At 46.6% G+C, this 17,095-nt stretch overlaps 1 protein-coding gene across 2 annotated transcripts in view; it reads right to left on the bottom strand.

The window, feature by feature from the left end:
* LOC310667584 (uncharacterized protein) overlaps positions 1-9,038 on the bottom strand; it is a 22,882-nt gene extending 13,844 nt beyond the window's left edge. The window contains exons 1-4 of one of the 2 annotated variants that reach the window (XM_083420258.1): positions 7,948-9,038; positions 6,483-6,656; positions 2,792-2,949; positions 272-470 (exon numbers count right to left, since the gene is read on the bottom strand). In XM_083420258.1, coding sequence (XP_083276384.1) covers positions 272-470; positions 2,792-2,949; positions 6,483-6,656; positions 7,948-8,198 — 782 coding nt within the window. In that variant the 5' untranslated portion in view covers positions 8,199-9,038. Of the gene's footprint in view, positions 1-271; positions 471-2,791; positions 2,950-6,482; positions 6,657-7,469; positions 7,621-7,947 lie in introns of those variants that run through there. The other variant, XM_083420259.1, reaches the window with a different exon arrangement.
* Positions 9,039-17,095: the final 8,057 nt, after the last annotated feature.

Below are 17,095 nucleotides of genomic sequence, written 5' to 3' on the forward strand. Positions count from 1 at the left end.
TTTTCTAGAAAAATAGCACTGAGAAGAACATGTGTGTTTTAGGGGGGTATGTTGCCAATGGCAGCTTCTTGGGTTTCCAGATGTGCCCATAGTCCTAATAAGGTGGCCAATGCCTGGAATAAGAGGACTGTTTAAAAAATGAGGTACGCAGCAGCCCTGCTGGAAATCCTCCCATCCCATCTCTCAAGCCAGCCTACATGTTTTGATCAGGCTGGAGTGTCTCTGCTCCAGAGGGATCTTTTGCATCTTCCATCCACACCTATTTCCTTACCGTGCTCCTGCGGTCCGTTGGCTAGAGGTCAGCACCAGGCTGGCAGCCCCACTTAGGAGATGGAAGAAGATTGAGTAGATCGCGGTGGATTCCCCAACGACAAAGCGGTGCAGAAATGTAACCCGGTTGAAGATCTCAGCAAAGGCTACTCGCTGCTCAAAGGCCGAATCCTGCAGTTCTTGGAAGGCCTGGCGCACCCCTGCAGAGGAGAGAGGCAAGCCAGCAAGGTGCCATCCACATTCCTCTCCCAGCTAGAACCAGAAACTAGGTGGAAACAGAACATAAGCATCCCCTTTCCATTTGTTCCACTTATTATCTCCCCCCTGTAAGCCACATGTTTTGTGCCACACAGATGATACAGAGCATGGGGCATGCAGATATGTATTTATTTAAAAGTATCGCTTCTTTCTCCTGCTGGCTGCAACTCTGAAAAGAAACTCTCTCCCATTTTACAGTACTACCAGAGGCAGAGGCAGTGTGTTGTCAGGTGATCTTTGGTAATCTTTCGTAATGTAATGACCTGTGTGAGGCCAAAATTTGGCGCCCTCCAAATGGATTTTCTCGGTTATGGCTGGAGTGCTGAAATATACTCAGAGTCGCAAAGTGATTTCATGCTCTTTATTCAGCTCATAGTGGTGAGGAGGGAAAGCAAGTCCCCTCAAAGGATCTGCTTTATATACATTATTTACACAATAGGCTGCACGTGATTGACTAATTCTGGAATTCTCCTGTAGGCCAATCAGGTTGTGGATTCACTTCTATCTGGAGCTGGATTGGGTGGCTCCTGCCGACCAATCATACTGCTGCATTGTTCTAGGACCAATCAGGCTGCTGCATTTTGGATCCTATTGTTCTAGGACCAATCAGACTGCTGCAGTTTGGATCCTATTCAACTCAGTACATAACAAGTGCAAAGGCACAAAGGTAAGACCTGCATCCTTTGCTTTGCCCACTTTTGATTCTGGCCTCATCTACCACTGGTATGTGACCCCACAAAGGTTAGCATGAGGGGAGAAAGGTTCCCAACCCCTGAGCTAATTCCCCCAGTATCCTCATATTTGAAAGGAGGGCTTGGTTTTTAATACTAGTGCAGCACCGGGGAATGGGTTCTCTTTCAGGAAAAAGGGGTACTAGGGCAGGGATGTCTGCGTAATGTAATAATAATAATAATAATAATAGTAGTAGTAGTAGTAGTAGTAATAATATATTTATACCCCGCCCATCCGGAGTATAACTCAAGAGTGGCTCCCAACCGAATAGTAAAAACACAATACAGCATTAAACATTAAAAATTTCCCTAAACAGGGCTGGCTTCAGATGTCTTTTAAAAGTAAGATAGTTGCTAATTCCCTGACATCTGATGGGAAGGCGTTCCACAGGGCAGGCGCCACTACTGAGAAGGACCTCCGGTAGTATAACCTCACATCTCGCAGTGAGGGAACCGTCAGAAGGCCCTCGGCACTGGACCTCAGTGTCCAGGCTGAAAGGTTGGGGTGGAGATGCTCCTTCAGGTATACAGGGCAGAGGCCGTTTAGGGTTTTTAATGTCAGCACCAACACTGTGAATTGTGCTCGGAAACGTACTGGGAGCCAATGTAGGACTCTCAGGACTGGGGTTATATGGTTTCGGTGGCCACTCCCAATCACCAGTCTAGCTGCCGCATTCTGGATTAATTGCAGTTTCTGAGTACCTTCAAAGCTGGCCCCATGTAGAGTGCTTTGCAGTAGCTCAAGCGGGAGATAACTAGAGCATGCACCACTCTGGCAAGACAGTCCATGGGCAGGTAGGGTCTCAGCCTGTGTACCAGATGGAGCTGGTAGACAGCTGCCCTGGACATAGGATTAACCTGCGCCTCCATGGACAGCTGTGAGTCCAAAATGACTCCCAGGCTGCACACCTGGTCCTTCAAGGACACAGTTACCCCATTCAGGACCAGGGAGTCTGCCACACCAGCTCGCCCCCTGTCCCCCAAGAACAGTACTTCTGTCTTGTCAGGATTCAACCTCAATCTGTTAGCCACCATCCATCCTCCAACTGCCTCTACACACTCACACAGGACCTTCACTGCCCTCACTGGTTCTGATTTGAAAGAGAGGTAGAGCTGGGTATCATCCGCATACTGATAAACACCCAGGCCAACCCCCCTGATGATCTCTCCCAGAGGCTTCATGTAGATGATAAAAAGCATGGGGGAGAGGATGGAACCCTGAAGCACCCCATAAGTGAGAGCCCAGGGGCCTGAACACTCATCCCCCAACACCACTTTCTGGACATGGCCCAGGAGAAGGATGAGAACTCAAATAATCTAGCATAGGACTCTGGAAGCCCCTCCCCATGCTGCTGGACTCCAATTCCCATCACCCTCATCCAGCATGACCAACAGTCAGGGATGATGTGAGCTGTAGTTCAACAGTGTCTTCAGGGCCATGGCACATTGTTGTACAACTTTTCATTTTATAATGCAGCTTTGTTTGTTTCAGAGATCATAATCCCTACCCAACCACCCAACTCCCAGCCTACCTTGGGAGGAGTCACGCAGCATCTGATGTAGCAGCTCCCCATCTTGCAGGATCTGCTCCTGAGAGCGCAAGGTGGCATCCTGTGCCTGGGCGATCTCTCCAGCAAGCTGATGGGTGGATTCCAGCTGGCGGGCCACAGTCTCTGAAGAGGACGTCAGCCTGGAACGGGCAGAGAAGGCAGGAACCAATTCATTATGACCAGGAACATCTTAACCACACAGCATATCCACTGCGCCAGGAAGGTGCTGAAGCCCAGACATTCTGCTCCGTGAGCAGCCTCCTTGGGTGAAGTCATTTCATTCCTTGAAGGAATCTGGCTGCAACTCTATGCACTCTGACTTGGGAATAAGTCCCACTGAACTCAGTACAACTTAATGTCTAGTTAAGCATGCATAGGATCAGAACATTAACTTCAGAAAGGAGATTAAAAGGGTTCAAGGCCACCTAGAAGTTACAACTTCTAACCTGCCAGCTCTTCAAGGGCTAGATACTTTATTTTTAGATTACAATGGAGGGTTAGGGTGCACAGACCCAAGTTTTCACTCCCAGATTCCACACAATAGGTTCCCTATTGCTCCTGCATCCTATTGTGTCAGCCAACCATACAGGTTCCAAGCACATCTCACCTCCCCACCCCACCCCACATTATAAAAAGACAAAAATATACTTGAGTCTTTTTGGGCAAGCCCAGAGGGCTTCGATGCCACAGCCACGTTATTTTGGGCAACAAGGGAGCAGGAACTGTCATATGCAGGCAGCATCCATTATACCAGTGGCGGGGAACCTGTGGCCCCCCAGAAGTTGCTGGACTGCAACTCCCACCCTTCACTGACCATGGGTTCTGCTGGCTGGGGATGGTGGGAGTTGGCCTTCAAGGGTGTATGGAGGGCCACAGGTTCCCCGGCCCTGCCTTGTGCTTCCTTATTTTGGTGAGCTGCAATTACTCCCTCGGGGAAAAGTCAAAATACAGCACGCGGCTTTGCTCTTCCCCTCCCTGCTCCAAGTCGCTTGTTCTAGATTTCCACCAAGTGTCAACCAGACAAATGTTGATGTTAAGCGGATCTGATGGTCCACGCTTCCCAAATTAGACTATCCTGTCACACTGAAGCTAGTCTGCTCTGGGAAATGCTGGAATTAAGAGTGTCACTCTGGGGTAGCTCTCCCCATGTAGAACAAGTGCCCTACTTTTTGGTGCTGCCAGTTCCAGTGGCTCAGATGGAAACCCAACGCTTAGCTTGCCTGCTGTCCAGCCCAGCTGCTAGTCAAGGAGCTGCCTTTGAGGAGGGAGCAGACAGGAAAGAGCCCTTCATTCATACTGAGAATTGGCAATTTCTTTACCCTAACAAAGGGTTGGGAAGAGAACAAAATTAGACATACCAAAGACCTCCACCCAACCTCCTTCCCCTCCTATCCTGGTTGTCAGTCCAGGGATAGTGGTAGGGTCAGGTAGCTGCCAATGCTCCAGTTAGGGCCCCTAACCCTGAAGCTTCTCCTGGCTCTCCTCTTCTCTGCTGCTGAGCAATGAAAGAAGCAAGCAGAAAGAGCAGGAAACTCCCTACACATTGTCCTCTTGCATGCGTGCTGGTGCCGATTGGAGGAATACAAATGGGCATCTTTACCTGTTGAGACTGCAGTGTGGTTTTAAAAAGGAAGGGGTAGGGGGAGGTTTTTTTTTTTTTTGCTATGGGCATCTGGAAAAGTCCCCCCCAAAACCCCCACTTGACCCACTCTCTTTTCATCAGTTTCCTCCCACGGTAACAACTCACTCTTCCTTTCTAACTTCTTCCTTGATGTCTGGGGATGCTTCCAAAGGAGCTGTTATTGAGCTTTCATCCTGATTTGTTTGCAGGAGGTTAAATGACGAGACATCAAAGCAAGTCTTATCCCGTGCTTCGCTGTGCACTTTCCCACCCCTTTGTATCTCACAAAAAGCCCAATCTTTTGGGGAGGTGAGTTTGCAGTGCAATACCTCCCAATCAACTACAGTTGTGCAATCTGAGTTTGCCGGTATGTGATTGAATCCATCCTAAAGATAGTCACACTCAGGAACTGTGAACGATATTGATTCAGAGAGAGAGAGAGAGAGAAAGTAATCCTGTGTAGGTCTGCTTAGCACACTGAGATCAGAGGTACAGTATAAGCATGCATAGGATTAGCATCTTTCCAAGGGAGGAGGATGGTGAGAGAACCAGTTAGTTGGCTCTGCCAGTTGTGATCTCTGGTTCCAACTCAACGTATTATTAGTTGCTTTTCTCGTGCTTCACTAGGCCCAAAGGGCATCAATCACCACTGGAAGATCAAAACAGCACCAGGAAACACAGGACTGCATGCAAATTATGCTATGTGGACCTACCCATACACGCGCCTAGAAGAAGTCAAGGGAAACCCCACTAAGATGCTTAGTGGTTCCAAAGGGCTCTCACCAGGCCTTAATTCTCTCTGCCCTCCCATGCTGTTTCATAGGAACTTGCCTTATACAGTGGTACCTCGGGTTACAAACACCTCAGGTTACAGACTCCGCTAACCCAGAAGTAGTAAGGTAAAGGTACCCCTGCCCGTTACGGGCCAGTCTTGACAGACTCTAGGGTTGTGCGCCCATCTCACTCAAAGAGGCCGGGGGCCAGCGCTGTCCAAAGACACTTCCAGGTCACGTGGCCAGCGTGACATCGCTGCTCTGGCGAGCCAGAGCCGCACACGGAAACGCCGTTTACCTTCCCGCTAGTAAGCGGTCCCTATTTATCTACTTGCACCCGAGAGTGCTTTCGAACTGCTAGGTTGGCAGGCGCTGGGACCAAACAGCGGGAGCGCACCCCGCCGCGGGGATTCGAACCGCCGACCTTTTGATCGGCAAGCCCTAGGCGCTGAGGCTTTAACCCACAGCGCCACCTGCGTCCCTCAAGTAGTACCTCGGGTTAAGAACTTTACCTCAGTAGTAGTACCTCAGTAGTAGTACCTCAGAAGTAGTACCTCGGGTTAAGAACTTTACCTCAGGGTAAGAAAAGAAATCGCGTGGTGGTGGCACAGCAGCAGTGGGAGGCCCCATTAGCTAAAGTAGTACCTCAGGTTAAGAGGTTAAGAATGGTTTCAGATTAAGAACAGACCTCTGGAATAATTAAGTTCGTAACCAGAGGCACCGCTGTACAGAGTCAGACCATTGGGCCATCTAACTTAGTACTGCCTACAATGACTAGCAGTGCCTTTTCAAGATTTCAGGTACAGTCAAACCTCGGATCCCAAAGGCCTCCATTTTGGAACGTTTCGACTCCCAAATGCCAACAGGCATCCGGAATAGATTATGTTCAACAACCGAGATTTGACTGTACAGTGGTACCTCAGGTTACAGACACTTCAGGTTACAGACGCTTCAGGTTACAGACTCCGCTAACCCAGAAATAGTACCTCGGGTTAAGAACTTTGCTCCAGAATGAGAACAGAAATTGCGCGGTAGCGGCAGCGGCAGCGGCAGCGGGAGGCCCCATTAGCTAAAGTGGTACCTCAGGTTAAGAACAGTTTCAGGTTAAAAACGGCCCTCCAGAACAAATTAAGTTCTTAACCCAAGGTACCACTGCATGGGATATTCCCAGCCTTCCCTGGAGATTGAAACTGGGAACTTTTGCATGCAAAGCATGAGCTGGAATTACCCTTCCAGGCTAGTTGCTCTCTAGAGGACGAAAGAGCCCCATTTTCCTTACCTGTGCATGGTCTCTTGGGCTCGTTGTTGCCAGGCCTCATTGTGCAGGAAATAACAGATGCTTTGAGCATGGGTGAAGAACTCTGTGTACACCCCAAAGGCCACTGGGTCCATGTCCTGTGTGCAATCACGGATGGAGCTGCTAGGCTCACAGGGGGGGAACTTCCTCCCAGACCTGCCCAGGAGAAGACACAGGATAAGCTGAAGCTACTGGTCAGATGAAACAATGAGAACCAGGACAGCAAGCCTTGAATTATGTTGACTTGACATCACAGACAAAACAAAGGCAAGATCCACACCATACATTGAAAGCCCATGGCTTCCCACAAAGAATCCCACAAGGAACAGTAGTTTCGTAAGGGTGCTGGGAACTGTAGCTCTGTGGGGGAGGGGAACTACACCTCTCCAGATTCTTTCAGGGTAGTCAGGACTGTCAAAGTGATATAGATGCACTTTAAATGTATATTGTGGGTGTGAGCAAAAGGAAAGGGAAAAGCTCCTCCTCCATGAAGCTTTAGGTCAGGGGTCAGCAACCTAAGGCCCATGGGAAGTGGCCCGCGGAGGTCGTTTGACCGGCCCCCGAGCTGCCCCTGAACTGAGCTGCCTGCTCGCGAGCTGCGCTAAAGCAGCACAGCACGGCACGGGGACTCGCTTCCGCGGTGCTGGAAATCATGTCTGTGCACGCACAGACACCGAAAATTGTGGGCGCTATCTGGCCCACGGACGGATCTCCGCGGGACTGATCCGGCCCAGGCAAGATAAACCTTGCCAAGCCCTGCTTTAGGTTCAAGCAATGTCTCTCTTCCACTGTCACCTGCGATGAGCTACTGAAAATGATAAGAACTACAGATGTTACAAGAAAACCCTAATAAAAACCATTAATACAAATTACTAAAAATAAAATACTGCTGTAAATGCTGAAACCTTTCCCCACCTCTTCCAATTCTGAGCTCCACCCTGCTCTCACTCAGGGCTCAAACAAACTCACAGATCACCCCTCAAATCCCACACCACAGAGGGTTTATGGAGCCTGCAGACATCACCCTAGACTGTCCTACTAGGGTTGATGGACAGACATCAATGTCGATGGGGCTTCTTCAGGCTGCCCACAGCTGTGCCCCATCCAGTACACAAATCAGCTGCGCATTGTGCAGTTCCAGGCTACAACAGGTTGGGCTGGGTGAGTTTGTTGAAGTAGGTTAAGCTGAGAGGCTTTGGCTAGCCAAATTTCACCTAGTGGCAAGGTGAGGATCAGCTTAGGACAGGGTTTCCCAAACTGGGGTTTCCAGTTGTTTTTGGACGCCAATTCCTATCATCTCTGACCACTGGTCCTGCTAGCTAGGGATGAAGGGAGTTGTTCTCCAAAAACAGCTAGGAACCCCTGTCCTAGGACAACACTCTAGTGATCACTCTATTACACTGGCTGTCACCAGCCCATCCCCCAAGACCCAGGTATCTGGACTCACCGCTGGAGGTGGCAATGGGCAAATTTGATTGCAATGCGGCTTTGCTGCTCCTCATCCAGCTCCCTGCACCCGGCGTCTAGTTGCCCCAAGGCTCCCATCCAACAAGTGCCATAGCGGGGATGTCGAGCCAGTTCACGGGCCTGTTGCAGACGGGTCCTTCCTTGAGACAGAAGCTCAGGATCGGGAGATACCAGCGCCCCAAAACTGGGACAGAAAAAAGCTATACAAAGAGCAACTGAAAAGCCCAGCATGACTATGCTTATGGGATGTAACTGGTGGGATGGGAGGAGATAGCCTGATGTAAGCCCAGCGGATAAAAATTCAGGTGATAGGTTAACTTCCCAGGGTGGAAGTATGGAAGCATTTAAATGTCCTGTAGATTTGTCCTTGTGGGGTGGAGGAAGCTGTAAATCATGTGGTGTGGGATTGGCTGAGATATAGAGATGAAAGGGAACCTCTCCCTTGTAAACTTACATTTAAAGCAGTATCATACCACTTTAAACAGTCATGGCTTCCCCCCAAGGAATCATGGGTGCTGAGACGGGTTTGTTGTATAACATTTCATTGTTGTCAAGATCAAGTACAGCATTTTATTTTATTTTTACAATAGCAAGAATACATTAAGTTATAACTCACTTTAAAACTGGTGAGAACAAGAACAAAAAAACTAAAAACTGGTAAGAACAAACATTAAAAGGTAAAGGACCCTGACAGTTAAGTCCAGTTGTGAATGATTCTAGGGTTGTGGCGCTCATCTCGCTTTACTGGCTGAGGGAGCCAATGTTTGTCCACAGACAGTTTTTTCGGGTCATGTGGCCAGCATGACTAAGCCACTTCTGGCAAACCACAGCAGTGCACAGAAACGCCATTTAGCTTCCCACCGAAGTGGTACCTATTTATCTACTTGCACTTTTTGGCATACTTTTGAACTGCTAGGCTGGCAGGAGCTGGGACCGAACCAAGGGAGCTCACTCCGTTGCAGAGATTCGAACCGCTGACCTTCCAATTGATCGGCAAGCCCAAGGCTCAGTGGTTTACACCACAGCGCCACCCACGTCCCTAGAGAACAAACATACCCCCCCCAAAGCCCCCTAAAATCCAAGTGGCTCAGATCCAGGTGAAAAAGACCAATAGCAAATCAAAATAAATGAGACCACATAGAGGAGGGGAATTGAGATGTGAAAGCAAATTATCTCTGCAATACGCTAGAAACAAATAGAATAATGAGGGGTTTTTTTATATTCTTGTTGGCATTTGTGATGCAGGTATTCAAAGTTGTCAGTTTTTGAAACACCATGAAGAACTCTTAATTTGTGTGTCATTTCCCACCATAAAAGCTAAGTACAACACCTTGTGAAACCACTATTATAAGGTTTCACCTTGCAACTTTCAATCTTTTCTCATTCTCTGCTGGACTGATATTAATAGATGGACAATCAGAAATTGGTCCTTGATGCCTTCTTCAGAGAAAGGTGCTGAGCATTGTAAGGAGACCTCTAGGCCCTCACAGGGAATTCCCAGAGCTTGCTGTTAAACCACTCTGAGAATTGTAGCTCTGTGAGGGGACCAAAGGTTTCCTAACTTTAAATGAATTAAAATCTCCAGGGCCTGATGAGCTGCATCCAGTGATACTAAAGGACCTTGTGGGTATAATCTCAGAGCCTCTGCCTATAATCTCTGAGAATTCTTGGAGAACAGGTGAGGTTCCTGCCTACGGGGAAGAAAGAAGACCCAGGCAACTACTTACCTGTGAGCTTGATATCGATACCAGGAAAGGTCTTCCAACAGAGTCTGTGAGCACTTAGAAAAGGATGCTGTGATTACTAAGACCTAGCATGGGTTTCTCAAAAACAAGTGGCCACCTGTCACGGATGTTTTAACTGAGATTTCTGCATTGCAGCAAGTTGGAGTAAATGGTCCTTGGGATCCCTTCCAACCCTACATTTCTGATTCTAACAATGCTCAACTCGCCTTACCAAGCTACATTTTCCAGGATTTTATGGTGGAAGATATGCTTGTTTAAAGTGGTATACTACTGCTTTAAAGTTATAGTGCAAATGGAGTCTTAGTGATGAGCATTGTACACTTGTATTTTGGAGCTGTCCTTTGAGACAAAACTCTCTGGTGTTTGGTGTTTTTGTGAGACACTACCTTCATTGATAATTACAGTTGTGGAGTAACAACATTATAAGAGTAGATATGGTGGAAACAAGGCTATCCTATGGCCTTGCAATGCCATGATGCTCTGAGATTTTTCTGTGTGCCACTCACACACTGTTTTGGGTCACAGAATATTTGCAAGTAGTGTCTCCGAATTACATGGGGCTCCTACCCACCCCCAGGTAATAATGCAATGACACCTGAATATCATAATCTCTTTATATGAGATATTATACTGTTGATATTATTATATTAATAAAACACCCAACTTCAAATAGTTGACGGACTGTTCAATCCTATACATATATTTTCAGAAGTTAAGTCCCATTTTAATCAATGGGGCTTACTTCTAGAAGAGTGGATACAGGATCACAGCCTGGTTCACCTCTGCAATGATGCATGTAAATCCATTTGCTGTTTCTTGGTCCCTTCACACACTTGTCCTAAAACACAAAATACTGTTTAAGTGCATACAGGATAGAGAAGGGAAAGGATGCTCACATTTTGTAGTTCCCTGGTTCAGATGGTGTCTATTGCCCCCTACTGGCCTGAGGTGTGGTACTGTAACCCCCAGCCCAGCCCCCTCTTTTTAAATGCAGCTGCTACTAGCCAAATAGGGCCAGGCATTGTATGGTATTAATTAGGATGGGTGGTGGTGAGAACTCATCGGAACTTGTGAACTCTCCAGCTCCCGCACAGATGCAACGCTTGGGGCAAGTGGTAGAACATGGGAGGTGTGCTCTGCTCTTTCCTGGCATGAAGAGCAGGAAGGTAGAAGTACAGTGATACCTTGGTTTACAACCATAATCCGTTCCGGAGGTCCAGTTGTAAACCAAAACATGTTGTAACTCAAGCCGCGCTTTCGCCAATGAGGCCTCCAAAATAAATTGTTGTAATAATAAAAAAGGGGGGGGGGTTGTGATCCAAAAAACCGTGAAGATCGTGAAGCTGAGGCTCCAATACTTTGGCCACCTCATGAGAAGAGAAGACTCCCTGGAAAAGACCCTGATGTTGGGAAAGATGGAGGGCACAAGGAGAAGGGGACGACAGAGGACGAGATGGTTGAACAGTGTTCTTGAAGCTACCAGCATGAGTTTGACCAAACTGCGGGAGCTAGTGGAAGACAGGAGTGCCTGGCGTGCTCTGGTCCATGGGGTCATGAAGAGTCGGACATGACTAAATGACTAAACAACAACAACAATCCAAAAAAAGGAACACACACTTCAGGGTTTGACATGGTTGTAATCCAAAACATTTGCAAACCAAGGTACCACTGTAATGTCATTCCCAACCCCCCACTCCACTGCATCACACCAAAAATAAAATTTAGAGAGCTTGGAGAAGGAAGATTCTTTGCCTTCTGCTTTAGCTTCAAGGGGTTATTCAGAAGCAACTATATCTGGGGCCTCTTCACGGCTTCTACATATGAACGGATCACTCTTGCCCCTTGAGCTTGCTCTTCCCCTCCTCCCTTCCAGTATCTCTTTCCTTTTGTGCCCGTCTTTTAGGTTGTACCCCAGAGGGCAGAGGCTGTCATATCACTGATGCCTGTAGAGTTGCTTCTGGAGACTTCTCTGCTGAACATCAGGATAAGAAAAAGCTTTGAATTAATGTAGCAAATTGTGCACTCCCAGTGAATACCATCAGATTTTCCTTCTGAACAAACATGCATGGGATGAAGTTAGGGTACGGAATACTGCATTTGGCAGCAGTGTCTCGGTGGAAATCGTAGAAATGTCCAGGAAAATCTGGATGTATGGCAACCCATGTCAGCAGTGCCGTTTTTGGCGATTTCCCATAAAAATAGCTCAAAAACGCTAATTTTTTTTTTAGTGTTTTTGCCCCCCAAAAGCTCAACTTTGGGCAAAACTAGAAAAGCTTAACAACTTTTCTGTCCAGATTTTCATGGCAACCCATGGCATGTCTGTTGAAGGCACAAATCCCTTTTCTTTAACACCGGGAGGGTTGCTTTATCAGTGTTTGTAGCTTGGCTACATAGCTGGAGTTTTTTTAGTTGCTGAGAGGTCAGTGGTGCAGCTGGGTGTTTTTCCACTCTGGACTCAAAGGTGCTTTAGATGGCAATGTATTACTTCAAAATGTGGTAAGCCAGTCCTCTTGTGGGCAGGAGTTCTTCCTCTCATCCTGTTGAGCAGAGCCCTGGACTTCCGCCCCAAAGTGTAACCTTGACAGCACCACAATCCTGACAGTGAATGCCTATGTGCATCTGCTCAGAAGTTAAGTCTCCTTGAGTTCAGTGGGACTTTCTCCTGTGTAGGTTTGTATAGAATTGCAACTTTAAGCATGCATAAGCGCAATATTTATAGCCTGCCATACCCCAAAGGATCAAGGCAAATCAAAAGAACAAAACTGCACAGAATCAGGCTTGATTAAAGGAACTCGGAAAACTAGAATATTTTCCTGTTCCGTTTAATTAGATGGAAGGCTTCCATTCTGTCCTGGAAACAGAAATAACTTTTGGTATCTTTTTCAGAAATGGTGCCTCTAACCTCAGACAGAAATTGAACTACTCCTATGCAAGGCAGATTGCAACAAATATACTCTGACACAGTTTGCATTTTCATGGGTCTTGTGCAAGAGAACCTCCTGACATTGTGCTCCACGATTCCACCACTGCCTACAGGTCTCATATGGTTGCATATATTGCCTCTGGCTCCTAAAGCTCCACAAATAGTCACTTTTTTTACTCTTCTGAATTAAAAAGGAATTTCACAAGTATAAAAAAGGTAAAGGTACCCCTGCCCGTACGGGCCAGTCTTGACAGACTCTAGGGTTGTGCGCCCATCTCACTCAAAAGGCCGTGGGCCAGCGCTGTCCGAAGACACTTCCAGGACACGTGGCCAGCATGACATCGCTGCTCTGGCGAGCCAGAGCTGCACACGGAAACGCCGTTTACCTTCCCGCTAGTAAGCGGTCCCTATTTATCTACTTGCACTTAAGGGTGCTTTTGAACTGCTAGGTTGGCAGGCGCTGGGACCGAACGACGGGAGCGCACCCCGCCGCGGGGATTCGAACCGCCGGCCTTTCGATCGGCAAGCCCTAGGCGCTGAGGCTTTTACCCACAGCGCCACCCGCGTCCCTAGTATAAGTATACATACAAGTATACTGTATACTTAAAATAATTCCACAGAAGAGGAACAGCTTGTTTATTGGTTTTTCTGCAAAGATTATTCTCACAAAAGTTATTCTCGTTTCTATAACTGGTTTATTTAGTTGATGTTAAAGTAACAGCTCTGCATTAAGGAGCTACGTAATTTAGGCATGTCTAAAGTCTTGGGCACGGCCAGTGAGGTTTTAACATGATAATCACCATCATCATTTTATTTGTACCACGTCCATCTGACTGGGTTGCCCCAGGCATTTTGGTGGCTTCCAACATATATGAAAACATGATAAAGCATTACACATTAAAACTCTCCCCCGGCTTCAAACAGCACACCCTCCCATCATGTTATTTCACAATCTGCTTTAGAAATGCCCAGTTTCCAAGCATATTTGCCAAGTGAAGTGGGGAGGCTGTTTTCAACAAATCAAACCCTCCGGGGTGGGTTGAGCTAATTGTGTCGGTTTTTAGATCTCAGCCAGTATGTATAATCAGACTCCTCTGTATAAGAATGCAAAACACACCTATATTTTGCATTGCTTCTCCTCTGGACTCACTTTAACACACTGTTTCTCCCTCCAGCCCCCATGTACTGATGTATATTTGGATATATATATCTTGCTATTTTTGTTTCATTTTAAAAATATTGATACATAAAATTATCAATCAATAATACAAACAAAAAAAATCCCAACAAAGAGAAAATGGATTTTGGATTTCCCCCCAGACAGTACTTCAGATACTATTTAGTTTTACAGGTTTCTTCGAGGCTGTGTAAAATAATCTGGTTACAGAGCATGCTACACAATCCATAAAATTTCTACGCAGAAATGTTATTGTCCAATTCATTCATGGGTAAAGTTACACCAGTTTGCTGAGAACATGTCTTTTTTTGGCCTTTGTCTATATGTAATTTAGACTGCACATGATGCGTAATCTGGCTAAGCAAGTTTTCATACTGTTTGAAAAACCTATAAAACCTGTTTTATAGGAAAGGAGGTGTATGTTGACCATGGGAAACAAAGCGTCTCTCAAATTACCTACAGTTCATGTCTGTCTGCAGCCTTAAAAACAAACAGGAAACAGACACCACCCCCCATGAGATGAGTAAATTTAAAAACCTATTGGATCATCGTTCTAAATTCATGTGTGCTCTTCTCTCTTCCCTCCATCACACTAACCATCTATTTGACACGGGGAAAATCATCATGGCCTCTTCCACCCAAAGGTCAGATGCAAAAGAGGGGCTGGGATCTTGCATTTTCACAGTTGTTTAGAAGGAATTTCGGCAGATGCAGCTTTTTCTCTTTTGTCTAAAATAGGTAGTGAGCCTGCAGGTACAACCTGTCTTATCTTTTAATCTCTGTACAGTTCTTAGAACATTTTAGGTGCTTCTATTATGCTGCACATGAGGCTGCAACCTCATGTGCAATTAACTGCAAGGAAGTGGGACTTACTATTATAATAATGAAAGGAATTAAACATTGCATGAACATGATCACCCTCATGAACCTGCATTTCGGCTTGCCAGACAGAATGGAGGATGTGGGAATGCAAGGGGGGGAAACGCCTCTTCCGAGTGGAAATAATTGAATAGGGCTTCTGCTGACAGGTGAATCCTGTCCTATATCCCACATTTCAGGATATAAAAATACTGAAGCTCACACTGAAAACAAAGAAGCCAAGGGAAACGCACAAACTCGTGGCAGACACATTTCTGGATCACATCATTAAGCAACAGTATGAAGTGTATCCAAAGAATAATGATCATTAGATATTTATTTATACCCTGCCTTTTCCCCTAATTGTTGTTTAGTCGTTTAGTCGTGTCTGACTCTTTGTGACCCCATAGACCAGAGCACGCCAGGCATTCCCTTCTCCTTGTGCCCTCCATCTTTCCCAACATCAGGGTCTTTTCCAGGGAGTCTTCTCTTCTCATGAGGTGGCCAAAGTATTGGAGCCTCAGCTTCACAATCTGTCCTTCCAGTGAGCACTCAGGGCTGATTTCCTTCAGAATGGAGAGGTTTGATCTTCTTGCAGTCCATGGGACTCTCAAGAGTCTCCTCCAGCACCATAATTCAAAAGCATCCATTCTTCGGCGATCAGCCTTCTTTGTGGTCCAGCTCTCACTTCCATACATCACTACTGGGAAAACCATAGCTTTAACTATATGGACCTTTGTTGGCAAGGTGATGTTTCTGCTTTTTAAGATGCTGTCTAGGTTTGTCTTGCTTTTCTCCCAAGAAGCAGGCGTCTTTTAATTTTGAGACTGCTGTCATCATTTGTAGTGATCATGGAGCCCAAGAAAGTAAAATCTCTAATTGCCTCCATTTCTTCCCCTTCTATTTGCCAGGAGGTGATGGGACCAGTGGCCATGATCTTCGTTTGTTTGATGTTGAGCTTCAGACCATATTTTGTGCTCTCTTCTTTCACCCTCATTAAGAGGTTCTTTAATTCCTCCTCACTTTCTGCCATCAAAGTTGTGTCATCTGCATATCTGAGGTTGTTGATATTTCTTCCGGCAATCTTAATTCTGGTTTGGGATTCATCCAGCCTAGCCTTTTGCATGATGAATTCTGCATATAAGTTAAATAAGCAGGGAGACAATATACAGCCTTGCTGTACTCCTTTACCAATTTTGAACCAATCAGTTGTTCCAAATCCAGTTCTAACTGTAGCTTCTTGTCCCACATAGAGATTTCTCAGGAGACAGATGAGGTGATCAGGCACTCCCATTTCTTTAAGAACTTGCCATAGTTCGATTAAATCTGCAGTGCAACTGCAGTAGGAATACCGTGTAGGGTTCTGGTCACTGGACCTCAAAAAGGATATTGCGGAGCCCAGAAAAGTGCTGAAAGCGGCAGTCAAAACGACTGGGGCAGGAGCAGTTCTCCTCGGAGGAAAGTTTACATTGAGCTTTTTAGCTTAGAAAAAGATGCGTAAGGTGGGACATGATAGGGGAATATTAAATTACACATGGATGGTGAAGAGAAAGTGGAGAGATTGCCCCCCCCTTCATAATAGTAGAAGCTGTCTAATGAAACTGATTGCTGATTGAGGAGAGCCAAGAGGAAGACAAACACTTCACACAGTGTGTAGTTAAAATGAGGCATTTATTGCAACAAGATGTGACAGACACTCTGAAGACAGGCTAAAAATAGACAGAAATACGCAGTGATGGCTACCAACTTAGATGCTTTTTAAACTATCCGCGATGGCTTTGTTCTGCCTCCAGGACTGGCGACACCATGTCTCTGAAGAGCACCATCTTTCTCATAGGCACCCGTCTGGCCACTGTGGGGAATGTTGACCTCTGGTCCTGATCCAGCACATCTCTTACGTTGTTATGGCAAGCAGATAGTCAGCAAGCAAAGCTTTTTGAGCATGCAGGGTTAGCGATGATGGGCAAAAACAGTACCTGGTGAATGTCTGCTTGCCTTGCAGCTTTTAAAAGCATGGGCTCAAGTCTTTTGAGATGGCTCATCCAGGTTCAGTGAAGTCAAGTCTCTCACGAAGAGTTCTTTAAAGTGACAGCGTGAATGTAGCCATGGGAGTCTGGCAGCCCTGCTTAGGAGTTCCCAGCCCCAAATTGCCAGCAAGCAGTTCCACCTAAGGACAGAGGTCATCCCATGTTGGACAAATGCCAGGGCCCAGAGGACTGAAGGAGCCACCATTTTTTACCTCACATTAGGCCAATCCCAAAGTCAGATGCTATAGTCCAGTCCTGAGGTACTGGGGTTAAGAGGAATGATGGTCTTCTGTGGGTGGGGGGCTCCTGGGCAGGCTGAGTTAATGCAGGAGGCCTGCTTGACAGATCCCACCCCTCTTACCAATCACCTGCGAGGAGAGGGTATGGGATCTTGCCTG

The sequence above is a fragment of the Podarcis tiliguerta genome (assembly GCF_965153285.1).
Source record: "Podarcis tiliguerta genome assembly, chromosome: 17".
Taxonomy (NCBI): domain Eukaryota; kingdom Metazoa; phylum Chordata; class Lepidosauria; order Squamata; family Lacertidae; genus Podarcis; species Podarcis tiliguerta.